We start from the raw sequence: 17,211 nt of genomic DNA, 5'->3' as shown, positions 1-17,211 counted from the left end.
TGCAAAACAAACCACTCCTGAAGAATCTGCAGACAAAGAATTCCTTGCAGAAATCAGTTAGCTGCTCATTTCGCTTTGAATAATGACCAGGCAGGAGAAAATCATAGGCAGCCTGGAGTCAGTTCACAAAGGAAATTAAAAATAGGCAGTCCTTGTCAAGCACTAGTTGTTATTATGATTGAGGATAAAAGGAAAAAGAGGGGGGCATTTTGGAATGTTGTATGCTGAAAATTTGGGATTTTTACCAAAAAGGAAAATCTAAATGAAGTTTGCACACCAAAAATAGCTTTGGGTTTTGCTGATTATTTTTTATGTGTTCATTTCAATGCAAATGATTGCTTTTGCTCACTGATTCTGCCTAGCTCAGCTCTTTGCTGACTGAAGTGTGGGAGAAAAGGTGATGTTGCAGGGGGCACATCCTCAGGAAGGAAATGTTATGGTCAACAGAAGGTGTTGCAGTTATTTCCCAAACTCGATGGCTGTGTTGTATGTCTCTACTGCAAGGCATGGGCTGCAAGCACAGGGGAAGGAGGTGCTGTGTGCTAGAGGTGTTTGATGGTTGAGTACCAGAGCTTAGCGATGGATCCTCTTATGTTTTGGGAGCTCCAGGTCTTTCTAAACCACACCTTTTTGCTCAGCTCTGGGGCAATGTATTTGAAGTAGGATGGGCTTATGTGGAAGTGCAGTCGAGATGGTTGTGGTGATCCCATCTGTGGTTCTCCTGCTGACAAGGGAGAACCGCTCCTTGTGCTCTCTGGGAGTTGGTCCTTCCAAAAAGGAAACAGATGGGGTGTGAGGTGCTCCTTCTTCCCTTTGTGTGCAGCTCAGGTGAGAGAAAGCCAACACAGGTGTGAGGATGCTCCCTTAGGTTCAGATACACCAGACTGACCCCAGCCTTTCCTCTGCGATGGTTCCTGCACCTCACCTTGGGTCTGTGTCTTCAGCAAGAGGTCCCGTAGGGAATGATGAAAAATGCTAGCTTATTTGGGACACACACACACACACGACACCAACTACCTGAAGTCCCAGCATCTCACAGTCACTGTCTTCTCATTGGCCACCCAAACATGCTCACGGCCAACATGACCTCTTTCTGTTCCTGTATGCTTGTCATCCCCTTTTACTCTTACAAAGCAATCCTGGACAGCAGTCTTAGCATACAGGAGGTTAAGCAAGGCAAAATCTTTCAGTGTCCTACCAGAAAATGGAGAGTCCATGCTCTTCATCACCCTTGTAGACTTTTTAATGCCTCTTCTGCTTTCAATTAATCTTTTGTCAGGAATGACCAAGCAGTACATACTTTTCCAGCTGAGGTCTCACCAAAGTTCTGCACAAAGCTTCCTTGTGCTGGAAATGTCTCTTTTGATAGGACCCAGAACTATATCTGTTTATTCTGCAGTTGCATCTGTCTGGCAGCTCAGAGAGATCCTGCGGTCAGCAAGTACACCCAGATCTTTCTCTACCTCCTTTGTTTCCAACTGATGAGCTCCAAGCTAACAGCAGATGTTTTACCATCAGTACAAGAGCTTGCCCTTCAATTTTGTGCAAGTGAATGTCATCCTGCTTCTCTCTCTAGTCCTTCGGGTCATCTAACTATTTGTCAGATATCCTGATTCTCCTCTGTGGAACAATGCCTTTTTCCTTGTTAGCAATTTTGTCAGTGCAGGCCTATTTTTAAGGTCAGAGTCACTCACTGTAATACTAATGAATTCATCCTCAGATAGTTTCTTTCACTCTGATGCTCTCCTTTTTGATACAGCTCACAACCACTGCCTCCCTGTTCTCTTCCTTCTCGCTTCTCACATGCATGTCTTTGATTATTCTTTTCACTGGGTTTTCTTCTACAATGCTGCAGGTTGTTAAGGTTGGACTGATAAGCCAAGTCTTCCTAGATAACATTTTTTCACATGTATTTTATAGTAGTCATTGTCTTGCCATAAAGAATAACTCTTACCAAAAGTGTCTTATTCAAAGTATTGCTCTGGGAGCTGCTGCTCGGCACCGGGAAGAAGGGAGGTGTTACCAGTGCTCTCGTTTGACCACAGAAAATGCCCTGAATGTTGTTTCCACCTCATGTGTGCTGGCTTCTTCCCTCATTCCTATTCCTCTCCTGCCTCCATCCTTGTGACCAAAAGCACTGCAGTTCTCAGAGGCCATTTCACTTGGGATCCAATCTCTTGTGGGATGTGGAGACGTCAGACAGCGACAGCAGGGTAGAGATGGAATATAACCTGTAATCTGTCCTTGCTGCGTGGTGCCCCACCACCACATCTCTGTTTCTTGTTCTCCCGTTCATTTTCCTGCATGAGAAATGTTCTGCCTCTGTAGAACATAGTCCCTGCTGGGTCTGATGTGGTTCAGCTTGACTTGCCATGTCCATGGGACATCTTAGTCCCACGTTCCTCCTCATTTCGCAGTAATCCCTGACTGGAGGCACCTTCTTTAGGAGCCCAGCCTCTGCTCTCCACTGGGCAGTGAAATGCTGTTCCAGTGGACTGTCCAGGTCACCTCAGGTCTGAGTCACCCCTCGGAGATGCCATTGTCTCTCCATTGACTGCCAAGTATGTGTTGGATGAGGAAGCTTTCTCATCTGGATGCCTCAGTGAGGGGAACAACCCTACATAAGAGAAATCCAGGCCACCTGGCTGCTCATACTGTCTCTCCCTGGTGGAGTGACTTTGGGCTGGGGCATGGCAGCAGTAGCCAAGCTTCAACCTCCCCAGCCTCAGCTGGAGCTCTGTCTCACATTAGAAAGTTCAGGTTAGCGTGCAATGGCGTTAGAGGGATTCTCGCTCATCTTTATTGTACTTTGGCGGTGGATCAGCCTGCCTCCTCATCGCTCTCACTCCTCTCCCCACCTCCCTTCTCTTTCCATTAATCTGGTCGTCCATCTGCCTCCCGGTCTCTCGCTGCGCCTTGCCAAGTTCCCCATCCCCAGAGCGCGAAGGCACGTAGTTCAGCGGGTGAGAGAGGGAGGGAGGGATGCAAACCCTTCCAGGAGCCCGTCAGGAATACGAGTTAGCACCGAGTGTGCTTCGCCTCTCAAGGGCCAGCGGAACATCTCATCCCCTGCCATCAGTAGAAAAACAGATGGCAGCACCAGTGTGGGGGGAGAGGAAGGGGCTTGAGACTGGGTGGAGAGGGGAGTGGAGGAGGAGAGAAACCCCCCTCCCCACCGTGGTTTGGGAGGAGGTGGTCATGGTCCTGGTGGTGTGCTCAGCTGCTGGGAGGGAGGTGTTTGCAGCATCTGGGGCAGGTTCTCCCAAGCCATCCTGAGGTGACCAGGTTTCAGCTATCCTCCTGTGCCTAAGAGCAAGTGAGGCTGTTGACTTCAGAGGAGGAGACAGCATGTACAGTGATCTAGGCTGCTCCCTTGGACTATTCCTGCCATGGTCCAAAACAGTCCATGCATGAGTGTGGCCAACATTGGCTGCTATAGAGCATCTTCTAGTCCGTGCAACTTGCCAGCTCTGCACCCCTCTGTCTCCCAAGGTTGTGCAACATGCTGACCTTGCCCCCACCTCCAGCTCTGTTTCATCATTGCGTGCAGGTAGCAAAGGGTTAATTGCAAGGGATTTAAGCAGCATGCTTTGGACAGACCACCAGTAGGCAGAGCTTCATACTGGTATGGTAGGAGTTGGACAAGAGCTACTACAGCTGTGGTCTGCCTCACAGGGTAGCAATTCCTTCCTGATGTGATTTGATGCCTTCTCTGGTTGAGGCTTGCTTTTCTGTGCTTTGCTCTGAGCAGCCCTGCCCGCAAGCTGGGGGAACATGCAGAGACTTTGGCTTGAGGTCTCTGCTTCACACCCTCAGTGAAGACGGGCCACACCAGAAAGCTATCGTGAGCATGAGCTGCTGGGAATTTCTCAGGTCTTCCCTGCATGAGGACAAGGTCTCGCTGCCCTTGCGCGTGCTGCTGGTCATGTTATCACGATCGTAAAACACTCATCTGTTCCTTGTTTTGTGGTTTTCCTGAGGTATTACAATGGAAATTATGAGATAGGGATTGAAGTGTGTTTGTGGTTGCAAGTTGTTCTCTAATCTCTTGATCCAACAGGTAGTCAAGGACCTCAATGGATCCTTGGCTCTTCCCACGAGCATGCACAAAACCCTCACTCGGCATGTCTGTGGCTTGTGTCCAGCCACTGTCAGCCCGAATTAACCCCTTTGAAGGCATATGCAACAGGGATGGTGGGAAGTCTCATCTAAAATGAGGGTCCCACTGTGCTTTAATGTGATGGGAGACAGGGCAGGCAACCTGCTCCCTGGGCAAAGCGCTGCAGTTGGGGTCCAGCTGCAGGCAGCTGCCTCTGCTCCTCACCATTGATGGGGCTGGGGCCCCTTGATTGTCCCTCCTTGCAGAACTGGGAGCTCTGATTTTGTACCATGGCAAAGCTTGGTGCAGGGAACCAGGAAGAAACATGATGCTGGTAGGATGCTCCGCTCTGGGAAAGAGATCCTCTTCTGCTCTCCTGGGGCTTAAGGCAATGAGGACTACAGGCACCCCAGCTTCTCCAAGGAGACTCTCTAGAGCAACTAGGTATCTCAGCATGGCCAGAATTTAAAGTCACCCTCTTATGATGCTCACATCATCATTATCTCATCTCCTGTCCCTGTGGGAGCATTTCATGACACCTTTATCCAGTCCACATTCTTCTTCTGTCTGTCTGGCTTTGAAAATGTGGAGAAGATCCTACTGGATGTGACTGCTGTTCTTGTAAGCAGGCAAGAGGCAGACTGTGGGACTGCTATGCCTTCAGGAGTCTTGCCAAAGCCTACGAACCCATGTGATCCAAGTGACCAAAGAGGACTCGGTGAGTCACTCTAGATTCTGGTACATTCACATTTTGGATAGTACACAACATGTTGGCCTCCACATCTCAAGAGGATGCAGTGGAATTGGAAAAAGCAATCAAAACGATTAAGGGGATGCCACAATTGCCCTTCAAGGAGACCCTAAAACAGCTGGGACTCTTGGTTTGCCAAGTCACAGAGGTGCTAAATAAGATGAATGCAGAACTGGAGAGCACTCACTGAGACTGGCAAGGGGGTTGCTTCAAACAGGTGAAGGAAAGTACTTTGGACACAGTGAACACTGAACTCTGAAACTGGCTGCCATGTGAGGCTGCAGGGGTGAGTAGTAGCTTTAAGTTCAAAAAGGGATTAAACAAATTAGTGGACATCAGGTCCGTAGCTTTAAGTTCAAAAAGGGATTAAACAAATTAGTGGACATCAGGTCCACAAAGAGATGCTGAAAGGACCAGGCAGGGCTATACCTTCACGATGCCTAATGCAGCAAGTGTCAATAGTGGGGGAGTACAAGGGGCATGGACTGCAGGTAGTGGTCACTGCTCAATCAGACCTGGCCCCTGATCTGTGAGGGCAAAACCCTTCATGCTGGGGAGGTAGAAGACGAGATGGGGAGCTCTCTACATACCTGCTGGGTACATTTTCATGCTGCTCTTGGCATGAGCAGCACAGGCTGCTTAGCATGGGATATAGCCTTTCAGGGGATGAGCTCAAAGAAATTCATTCCTCTTCCAAAAATCTCAATTGAGGCATACTTTTCCTAAACTGTGAGAAGATCTCCGTCCCCTGCACACACGTAGAGTGTGATTGTAGAAACCTCATTTTCTTAAGAGACAAAGCAAACAGAGGGAAACAAAATGATCACACACCAGCATGGTGCAAGGACAGGTGCAGCTCTCCTGCCTGTAGGGACAGGCTTACAGAGCCCCAAAAGACAGGAGCCTTTTGGCATAGGTAGGACCACAGCATCCAGGTAGGACACCGGTGGTGGTGGAGACCCAAATTGGTGGAAGCAGCCTCAGCTCCCCCAATCCATGACTGTGCAGGCTGGCCTGCACTTGGGATACCCCAACCTATGGCTACTTCTCTGCCCTCTCCAGCTCAGGTGCCATCCCTCTGTCCCTGTCCATGTCCCACTTTCCCCTCTCCTGACAGTCACAGTCATGCAGTCAGTGACACTGACAGAGGGAGTGGAAAGCCACTGAAAGCACCCGCTGAAATAAAAATCAATGAGTTGCTTCTGATAATAAACAAACATCCCCAAGCGCAGCCCAGCCAACTACTCTTCCAACATGAACATTCATTCCCCTTCAGCTCCTTCATCCCTCGTACATTGTTTTTCTTTCTGTTTAAGATCTGTAACAAGAACTTGGCAGAAACCAGATACAAGTGGGTCAGGAGGCCCTTGTGGTTTTCAGGGCTTGTTTTCCATAACCCGTTCTATCCTGCAACATATTTTGCACAAACAGCCTGGCAGGAGATCTAATCCATGGCAGCAGGCAAGCTGCTGAGGGTAGGATCTCAGGCTGGTGCTCGTGGCATGGGAAGTCCTGGCTTCTCTCGTGTGCGCAGCAGCAGCCCTGGGAATGGTCATCGCTGGGGACCCGTCTCTGGGAGCCACCATGCTTGCTAGTAGCACTATTGACACACGGCATCTTCCTGTGCTCCCCTTTGCTTGTGCTTTCCTGCTTCTGGTTTTCTTCTGTTAGCACTGAGATCAGGGTGTAAAAAGGATGAAGCTAAGGACCCTGCTGTGAATACAGAGATGTTTTTATGGAAGCAAAGACTTGCTCTGATGTGGTGTTTATCTACAGCAGCTTTCCAGCTCGCTCTTTACTCTTGTCCCTGTGGACTGTGCAAATCCCTTTCCAGATCACTGTCTGCTAAGACATGGGGTCCCTGAGAAACAAGGCACAGAGCAGCACAGGGGAGAAGAAACACATCCCCATTCAGCGGCCCAAAGTGCCACATAGTCACTTCTGCAGAAGTGTGTCCAAACCAAATCCTAGCCTGGGACACAGAAGCTCTTTCAGACACCATGAAGGCAAGGACCTGCTCTCCCAGTATGGCTATCTACAGCAGCGTTCAGGCTGGAGACCAAGCAGCAATCTAACCTCTGTACTCTTTATCCCGCTTCAGACACTGATCCTGTCCAAACTCAATCCAGACTGATTCAAACAAGGCCCAGATGTTTGCAGGAAACCCATGTCCAGAGGACCCCTTTTGTCCTGAAGAACACCTAGAGTGGCATACTAAGACTGCTGGGAGCTGGGCTGTTGCTTGCCTTGGGCATGGCAGTACAAGCGATGGCACACAGGCTGAAACCAGACAGCAGGATGCTGCCTTCCAGCCTGTCACTCCTTCCTTGAAACATTCCTTAGAGTATGTGGAGTACTTTCTCAAGCAACAAGCCTCTATTTTTTTAACGAGGCCTGGGGAGAAGGATGTTGGAGCTGCAGCAGCTGTTCCTGCAGACCTGAGATGTGATGAAAGCAGTCTGCATGCTGAGCCGACGAGTGAGTGGCTCAGGGACACCAGCAAGCCTGGAAACAACCGGCATTTCTCCATTTTGCTTTCTAGCCATGTCTGAGGTGATGGGGTAGGTCCACGATGTCTCCTAGCAAGCCATCCTGCAGGTATGTGGCTCCGGGGGACAGCCACCATGATTCAAAAGAAGCACAGGAACAGCTCGCGGGACAGAAACTAGGAGATGTTGAAATGGTGGATGAAGTGCTGGGTTTGTAGGAATTCCTTTCTCTTTTCTTCAGGCCGCTTGGTCCCAGGTGCCTCTCACCAAATTTCTAGAGCCCTCTTCCTCTGAGCAGTGCTCGCCCTGCCTCCCTCACTGCAATGGGCCAGGTAGCACTTGCTTGCTGCTTGGAATGGCTCAGGGCAGCAAGGCATCCCAAAAAGCTTTTTGAGCAGAAGCTAGCCCTGTTCCCTCTCTATCCCTCTCTGTGTTTTTTAGAGCTGATTTCCTCTTTGCATGTGGAGAGCCTCAGGAAGCAGAGAGGGAAAGTGAATGTGCTTGGGGCATCGAGGCGGGGGAGAAAAAAAATAATAAAATAAAAGACACACTGCAACAGAGAGAGGGCCAAGAAAAATATTTAATCCAAACAATGAACATTGTCGTTTCCTCCCACAGTCTGCATTCCCAGTCAACTTCCCTGGGCAAGCAGGGGGAGCCAAGAATGGCCGGGCTCTCTGCCTCACCAGCATGAAGTGTGTGTGTATGCAAGGAAAGGGATGTGTCCTGAGGACACTGTGCTATAGCATCGCTTTAACTAGCTCCTGCCACGTCTGCGGCTGAAGGGACTGACACCAGCCCCAGTTTTTGCAGGGAAACAGTGGTTTGGAGCAGTGTTGGAGAGATGCAGATAGGGATGGAAGAGGGAATATCCAGGGACCCAAGCTGGAGTGGTGGATGCATAGGGGCTTTAAGGGAACCAGACTTTTAACAAGGCTTTGGGTATTCTTCAAGTCCTCCCAGGGACCTCCCAGAGCTTTCTGAAATATCTTGGCTAGTGGGTGAGGTGGGAAGGAAGGAAGGAAGGAAAGGCATTCGGCGGGGAGAAGCTGCCCTCTGCCTATAACTGGCCAAGGACTGCTGCAGCCTCTTCGTGCTTTCCTTTCCCCATGCACCCCTGCCTGTTCCCCCCGGCACACACAGTGGCTTTTGTCTGGGACACGGCTTGTCTTGCATGTTTTAGACCTTTGAAGCCGCAGTGGTCTCCAGCCCTGGGGCAGCTCTAGGTACATAACCCATGGCTCTCTGAGCCCTGGTTTGGGCTGACATCCCTCTGCTGCCAAATGGGCAGGGGTTTCCAGCTGTGCTAAGAGAAAGCCTGGCCCTGGCTACTGCTGCTTTCTTGTTTCTGGTGCTGAGCATTTGCTCATGCCTTTGGGGGCTTGCTCTTGAAGACCCTGCAAGGTGGTGGCTCCTGGAAGACCACGTGCACAATGAAGGGAGACATTTCTCCAGCGGAGGTTTATCATCCAGTCCTGTCCCTGTCTCCCTGCCATGCCGTCTCCCTCCTGTCTCCTCCAACTGTTCTTTCCATCAGTAATGGCTCATCCGTCGCAAGAGCAGAGTTAACAGTAGTGAAGCTGATGCACAAGGCATGGGTCCGACAGCATGGCATCTTTTCCAGGGCTGGTCCCTGCCTGTCTCCCCTGCTGAAATGATGGTTCCCCTGTTCCTCTGGGGCTGCTTTGAGAGCGACAGCTGAGAAGGATGAAGACACCTGCACCTCCTCAGCTGCAGGGTCGCATGTGGTCGTCTCAGCATGCAAAGGGTCCAAGATTGATTCCCAAAATACCAATGCCCAAAGGGAAGGATGAAAGGACAGCAAAATCCATGCTGACTTAGAAGCAGCATGAAAGTAAACTATGCACCCTTCTTGGACAGGATCAGCACAGTTGCAAAGCCCAGGACCTGCGCAGCCTCCCGAAGGCTGAGGGGAAATATTTTGCTTATTGAGGCTGGACTTAATCCCCTGAGACTGGGGTCTGGGCTTTCTCTAGCTATGGGCAGATTGAAATCACAAGCACTTTCCATCCCAGCGGCAGCACAGGAGAGCCTTTCAGCTCTTCGGTTACACAATTGGCCAGGTGCACGCTGAATTTTTTTCCACCTTCCTCCGAAGCATCTGGAATGGGTCATTGCCAAAAGCAAGGTACCGGGCCTTCAGGTCTGCTCGACCAGAGCAAAACCTGCATTCCTGGGAAATAATGTTCATCAACCACACATGATACAGCAGCAAAATATGTATGATACTGGTGGCATCTGTGATTTATTCTTCGTGCTCTGTCTTTCCCTCGCTCTGTCGCACCCTTTCACACTCTTTCACGGTGAATCAACCTACATATAAGGTGGATTTGAAGAAAAGTGTCTGGACCCTGCCCACCTCCCTGATGGCATTGGAGGCTCCCCACTGGGCAGGACGCCAGCTCCGGGGAGGGAGCCAGCCGGCCCCGGGGACTCTGCAGGAATGGTGGAAAAATGCCGTGCACAGATGCTGCTCCCTGCACAGCATCTCCCAGCAGCCTCAAGAGAAATAGCACTGCCGAGCCCTCTGAGATGCTTCTGCCCAGGATGCGGGACGATCTAACCAGTCTTTTCTCACATCCCTCCTTTGCCTGCAATACTTTTCCCTCTTTTTTTTTTTTTTAAACTTAATTTTTTCTCTTTTCATTTTTTGACTATTCCTGGCTTTGAAAGCGTGTGTTTTTTTAACCTATTTAAATTGCCAAGCACTTGATTCGCGGTTACTATTTTTATGCTGGCAGTGCAGGGCTCTGGCCCGGCGGTGCCAGATGCTGCACCTCCACGTGCTAACACATGCCCTGCTGAAGCTCCTGTCTGAATAAACAAGGAAGACGGATGGCACGAGCCGGGAGATTCGCTGACACAGCCCAGCTTGCTAGCTGCCTCGATGGCATGTTGCCTAGCCGAGCAGCTCCCTATCACTTAATGCGGCACAGAGCGGTTGCAGCAATTACCTTATTCATTTTTTCCCAGTTTATCTGAGCCATTTGAACCAGCCCTTTTTCCCCCCATGCTGGAGGATGCATATTCTGGCAAATGAAACCCAGCTGACCATTTCCCCAGATCACATCCATTGCCTTTGCATGGCACAGTTGGCCATTGGTGTTGGGGTTTTTTTCCTGCCAGCATCTTAAAACATCATTGGGTGTTTCTGCAAGTCACCAGCATGGGCAAACCTCCCTTCTCCTACCACTGGCCTTGCTTTCTGTAGAGCCACACAGCTCAAGCACAAGCTGAACAGGGTCTGTACAGGTTTTCCTTTCTCACATCACCTGCTCTTTGTTCATTGCATTGCTCGTGTCCTCCCTTGCTGTGAGTCTTGCAAGACCAAAATGAGACTGATGCAAGTATGAGGGCACCTTTGCCCTCAAGGGTGACCCACCAGCACCTTACTTTGCTCTTTCTGCTTGCAAAGATTAAACCAGCTGGAAAACCTTGACAAGGCAAAGCAACGGGATTCGCTGTGTTATCCAGGCACTGGGCGAGGAGCAGGGACAGCGGTCCCCAAACCCTGTGCCTGGCTCTCTTGAGCCTCAAGTCCAATTAGTCATTTTTTATTTTCCCCTCATATGTTTTTCCAATGTAATTTGGAGCATGAGTTGTTCAGTTTCCCCAACAAGTGTTGCCATAGGAGCCTGTATTTGTTTAGGGTGGGGTACAGGCTCCAGTGGGTTGAGAGGAGGGGGCAATTAGCCCTAATAGGTGAAGAGAGAAACTGAGAGCCTCTCCTGCCCCATCCTGTCCCTGTCTCTGTCCTCCCCCCACCTTGTGCACAATATCTGGAAACCGTTTCAGACCTGTGCAGCCAGGATGGGCAAACCCCCTCATAATTGTATGGAAACTACCGAAGCGGCTGGTGTTGTTTTGCCAGTGAGTCATGACATATGGAGCAAAGCTCAAGTTAAAACTCTACTGCGTGGAAGGCTGCAAAAGCAAATCACACCCAGAAGAGCTCTTCCCTGCCAGCGGCCCTGGCCGGTCCCCTGCCTGCATCCCTGCACCGGCCAGCCTGAGCATCCCTGCCTTGGCCCTCCCGGTGCTGAAAGTTGCTTCGTGGCTCGGAGACCTTCTTTGATCACCATCATTTAAGACTGACTGATGCTTTTCAATGGAAGAGGAGCGTTAACGCTATTGCCTTGGTGAAATTGTACCCTGGTCTTCTCTGGATGTAGTTTGCGACAGCAATGATGGGAGCCAAATCCCTTCTTGTTTTTGAGTGAGATACCTAACCTGGCTGTGCCTCAATTTCCCAGCTGTAGGAAGGTGCGCCCTTTCTTATTTTCTTGCGAGATCTTCCAGGCAAATGCAATCTCTCTGTGGCTGCCTGGATTTGGCCCAGGGACTTGGTATTGACAGCAGAGACAGACTCGGTGGTTTGCCATAATCCCTGCTGCTACTTCCTTAAGTGACATTAGCCTGTGTTGAGCCCATTTCTGTTCCTTGTGAGTCATGATGACAAAAAGCCACATCGGTTCCCTGGTTTTGGCATGGCTTTTTCATGTGAATTATTGGCATTATCACCTGTCCCGCATGTTGGCTTTGGCACAGTGGATGCAGGGCTGTTGTGGTGTGGTGACATTTTTCAGCTGGCTGTCATTCAATTTAGGAGTGCTACGTGTGAGTGTCCATCAAAGGCTGGGTCTGGGTATTTTCTGAAGCCCCGTTGATGTTTGGGGCCACCAGATCCATTGAAACAGGGCGGGTGCTTCCATGAGCAAAGTAGTGGCCAGGTTTGCACCAAGATCCCTTTCAGATGATGGCAGTCCTCCTGGAGGCTGGCCACGGTTGCTGGGCCAGTAGCTACCATCACAGAGCCTGGAGCAGGCAAAGCATTTCATTACTAATCACTTGGTTAATGAATGGCCTCTCCATTCTGTTAGCACATTCGGTTGTTGCTTGGCAGTGCTGATGTGTATCTGTGATAAATAAGCCTCGGCTGCAGATCGTTCCTGACAGTTTGTTGCAAGTGCTTCACATGCATGTTGTTTCGTTGCACCAGTCGCACAGCATTGTTTCTCAGCCCTAGTTGGCTGCTTCTCAGCCCCAGTTGCTTGTTTCTCTTCTCTGATCAGATGACTCATGTAACTAAACAACAATAAAATGGATTTCTGAATGTCTGCTTTTTAACATTTTAACATTTTAACATTTAACATTTCTGGAAAGAAAGCTATTCTGCTGTGATAGGTTTCTATTTCCACATTAGAGCTGAAAGTAAAGGCGGCTTGTTAATGATGGAGCATTTATCTGAGGTGCACCAAGATAATCTGGGCTCTACAAATCCCCAGTTGTCCAGGCAGACCCGACGGTGCACCAAAGTGCACTGGGCTGTGCCATGCAAAGAGAAGCCACCATTATTTTGGCAATGAAAAATCCCCCACCACTCAAACATACAATTTCCTTACAGAGGGTGATATTTGGGCCACAAAGAAGAGAAATGAGGATGAAGATGGCCAAGACTGAAGCTGGAAGGTGGCCTCATTGCCAATATTTCTGGTCATCAGTAGGCTGGTGCCCTCTCTGCTCAATCCAGAGTTGGATTTTGCCTGTAGGGAGCTAGTGATTAATGAAGATTCCTTCTGTTTGTTCCAGCTGGCCACCAGATAAGTAGCCTTGTAGTCCAACCCAGCAAGGTTTGGTGGAGCCATATGCTGTGGACAGGGCTAGAGCCTCCAGTGGAGAGTCTAGAGGAATCTGGGCACATGTTCCTCGGGGTCAGAGTGACAGCAAGAGCATTCTGGAAAAGGCATAGTCTTTGCAACCAGCGCTTGCCAGTGCTTGGCCTGGCTTGAGTGCAAGTACTTCTGGGAGACTCCTGACCTTCCTGAACCTTTCTCATAGTCCAAGGGAGATAAAGCACCTGCCTTCCTGAGACTGATCCTCTAGCAGGTTGCTCTATTGATCCTCGTAACAGCCTCTCTGTACTTAGCTGCCCAAGCCAGGTCACCAAGCTCAACTTCAGAGACAAGCTCTTTGGGAGGACGGGTGTTGAAGAGAAGAGTTGGGTCAGCTTCTTACAAAGCCCTGCCCCAGTGAACATGCAGAGAGCTGGATTACAATAGAGACATGTGAGAGTGGTGTGAGAAGGTGGACAAGCAGATGAGGTGGCCAACTGACTCCTAGTTGGGTAGCAACGGACTCTGTGGAGAAGCACTGAGTAAGATGGGAGTGGGGACTTGTGGCATTCAGGTTGGGGCCCTCTCTAGCAATGTGGATTTGCTTTCTCACTTCTTGTCACAATTCCCTGATCCTCAAGCTACAGCTGCTGCCCTCCAAGCACCCATGACTCCATACACACCAGATGGATACCAGTCATCTGGTGCCCTTTGGCTTTGAAGAGAGGGTTGTGTATGGTGGAAATGTGCCTTGGCCCTTATCAGAGGTGCACAGGGGCCTTGCTGAGGACCTGGGATCTCTGCTTTTGGGGACAACCTTATGCTTTTGAATAACCCTTTCAGCAAAGACTTGTTTCTCTCCCTAGCCCTTCCAAGCAGACGGCTGGTGCGACACCATCAACAACCGGGCATACTGCCAGTATGATGGGGGTGACTGCTGCTCCTCCACACTGTCCTCCAGGAAGGTAAGTGAACATCTTCTGTGGTGCTGGCCAGGATTTAGGATTAAGTGGTGACTGCTAGCCATGCTCTTTGGCTTTGCTGGCTGTGGAACCGAGCCTGCAATGCAATTCTCCCACGAATGGAGAACAAACCCATGATTTTAAACCAAAGCCAGCTGAAGCTGATAGATATCATCCCACTGATTAACAGCAGGGTTTGGACTCAGGCCAGCAGGACTGAAAACTCAGGCCAGCAGGACTGAAAACTCAGCCCAGCTCCCACTGAGGTTCACGGGATTCCCTCTTGTTTTGGGAAACAAGTCCCAAAGAAATTACTTCCATAGGATGTAGCACTAGCCACGGTGAGTCAGAAGTCACCTTGTCGTATAATAAGCAATCTCAGGGGATTTTTGGTATGGTCCATTGGCATCTGCTGTGGGCTGTCTTTCCCTCCGAATTCTCCTGGGGAGGGAAGGAGGGAGGAATAGCGTAGAGGGAGCAAGTTGGTGGGGTTACACAGACCCTTCTTTGTCTGCCATCACAACCTCCCCTCCCACCTAACTTGCTATCCAGTACTCACAGCCCATCCTTCCTAAGCATGTCCAACAGCAAAACAAATCATAGGGCATGAGATAATTTCTCACTGCAAAAATATGTGAATTTGGATCTTCTCATCTTTGTTGTGGAGCTTGAATCATTTTTCCTTTCATCACGCATACACACATAGAGAAAAGGAAAAATAAAATCCTGGGAAGATCTAGTTGAGATAAGAGAGAAAAGGCTTTACACCCAAGTGATGAGTGAAACCGCCACAGCGATATCATGACATCTCGGGGCAAGGCATGGCTCTCAGGAGGTCTGAGACATCTGAATCTCTGGCCAAAATAAAGGATGGGTTCAGAGTGGAAGGTGGGGATTTTCAGTCCCATGGCTCTCAGGAGACCCAGCCCCAGCTTGCATCCCCCACAGGTCCCAGATCTCCCATGGGACAAGCCTGCAGCACGTCTCTGTTAAGGCAGATGCAGGAATATGGGGTTTAAACACCAAAAAACCACTCGAGCCTCTCACTGGCCCAGGCCATGAAAAATCGAACATGCTTCCACAGTTAAGAAAAACTCCTGGCTCCGAACCTGGTGTGTATAAAACCTCTGGAGGAAACTGTTTTCTCAGCTCCCATGGCCCATGACTGGGCAACTGTCAACCAGAAGCCAGATGCTCTGCTGTTGCCCTCCCACCTTGCTCTGCTGCCACCAGCTACGGTGACATAAGCTTCCTTAGCCACATACAGTTGTTGTAGAGAAAACAATGTTCAATGAGCCTCTCTACTTGCGTGGGATATCTCAAAGCAGCACAGCTTGTGGGTGACCCTAGGCGGACCCACTGCCTGCCCCACTGAAGGCCTGCTCACACAGCCTCCAGCCTGCCTGGGTTTTCTTAATCCATAATGCACAAGAACTGTATGCATCTACCCTGGGTCCTATATCAGGTAGTGTGGAGGCCAGCTTTTGCAGCTGGGAGCTTGGTTGAGTTCCTCCAAGAGGTGCAGAAGATGAGGCTGTGCTACCTTCATGCTTTGCTGAGCCTGGAAGAGCCAGGAGTAGCTTGAAGGACAGGTCCATGGGCTCAGGCGTGGACAAGGCAGGCTTTCTAACAGGGGCCAAAGTAAAACTGAAATCTAGAGGTGCATCACCACTGCCAGACCAAGTCCAAATGTCTCACACCCACCAGGGGATTGGTGTGGGATTGGTGCGAGGATTCTCCCGCAGGTTTGACATTTGGAGCACAAGACGCAAGCTGACCCTTGGTTGCAAAATTTGAAACACAAGTTAACAAAAAGGAATACACTAAGAATAAAACTCAGGCGGGGACAGCTTGTATCAGAGCCCATTTCTTAGTGAGCGTGGAGCCCGACAGTCTCCACAATGCCAACAACATCACGGTGAAGCCCACAGTGTCTGTCTGTCCACACTGGGGTGGAGAGGGCTTGCAGGGGCATAGGGGTGCCAGGAACCAGGGATCTCAAAGCAGAGGCTTACATCTCCCTTCGGTCCCCCCAGGTGATCCCGTTTGCTGCTGACTGTGACCAGGACGAATGCACGTGCCGTGACCCGGCAGCCGAGGAGAACCAGTAGCGGCACCACGAAGGGCCTCTCTTGGTCAGGCGAGCACCGGAGGAGCAAAGGGGCAGCAACGGGGGCCGCTGGGGAATGGCGGGGTTCAAGGGGGCAGGAGGCATAAGGAAGAGCCGGGCAGGGGGTGGTGACTGTGCATGGAGGGGACGGGTCGAGGCCACCGCGCAGCCAGCAATCAGCCAGCGCGCTGTGGCACAGGAGGGCAGGCACGTGGCAGTCCCCTCCCCATCGCTGCTCCCTCCCGGACCCAGCTGGGACATGGGGGCCTGGTGCATGCTCGAGGGGCTCAGCCAGGGGTCCAGTGCCATCTTGCCCACACACTGGGCTGGGCTCCATGCTGAGAGCCCAGGCACCGCCACAGACGTTTGTCCTGGTCTGGTGTCTGAGTGTCTGTCTTTCCTCTGGATTTTGTCACTATTCACCCCCCTCTGCTGTACAGGCTTCTTTTAGCAAGGTCGAGGTAGTTGTGATCTCTGCAAATATTTAAACTTAATTTTATATATATATATATACATATATATATAATATATATAAATATATATTATATTTTCTTTGCTCTTGATGAAGCTGAGAAAGGATATCCTTTGTCACACACCCATGCTGCTGTGAAGTACAAACCATTGGGAAAAGCACAGGTCAGGGCAGGAGGAGCAGGGAATTTCCCCTTCCTTGCTGAGAGGGAGCAGGAAGGACAGAGAGGGAAGCCAAACACCCCGGCCATACCAGGAGAGAGCTCCCCAGGCAGGAGGCATGGAGGCTGTGATCTCAAGGTGCTCTCGGCATCTTGCAGGCACCAAGTTTTGCCCTTGGGATTTGCCAGTACTTTGCCTTGCTCTGCTCAGGGTCCTGCATCAGGATTTTGAGGTTGAGAAGAAACACTGCTGTGCCCTTGGATCACCCTGGCAAGCACGGCAGGTTCGGTGAGCACTGCTGCCCCACAGGGCACCGCAGATGCCGGTCACCCATTATTTTAGAGCCCTCTGGGAAGGGTTATGTGTCCATGGGGATCGCTGTGTGGTCAGTAGGAGCAAAGACACACAACAATCCCTCTCTGCCTTGAGCTCCAATGGCCGCTGCACGCCCAACTAGATGAGGGATGTAGTGGGCAACCCAGAGTAGCTGTGTGATGCTCTGAATAAAGGACGATGAGGTGGTCCTTCTTTTCT

General features: G+C 50.5%; 1 protein-coding gene across 1 annotated transcript in view; it reads left to right on the top strand.

Moving 5' to 3' along the window:
• PAPPA2 (pappalysin 2) overlaps positions 1 to 16,098 on the top strand; it is a 92,785-nt gene extending 76,687 nt beyond the window's left edge. The window contains exons 21-22 of the mRNA XM_087732243.1: positions 13,839 to 13,937; positions 15,971 to 16,098. Of these exons, the coding sequence (XP_087588369.1) occupies positions 13,839 to 13,937; positions 15,971 to 16,045 (174 nt within the window). The 3' untranslated portion in view covers positions 16,046 to 16,098. The remainder of the gene's footprint in view (positions 1 to 13,838; positions 13,938 to 15,970) is intronic.
• The last annotated feature ends 1,113 nt before the right edge of the window (positions 16,099 to 17,211 follow it).

This window comes from Nipponia nippon, unplaced genomic scaffold, assembly GCF_047370975.1.
Source record: "Nipponia nippon isolate SJK-2023a ecotype South Korea unplaced genomic scaffold, ASM4737097v1 scaffold_5, whole genome shotgun sequence".
Taxonomy (NCBI): Eukaryota; Metazoa; Chordata; class Aves; order Pelecaniformes; family Threskiornithidae; genus Nipponia; species Nipponia nippon.
The sequence above is the reverse complement of the archived record's forward strand: the minus strand, read 5'-3'. Positions and strand labels throughout refer to the sequence as shown.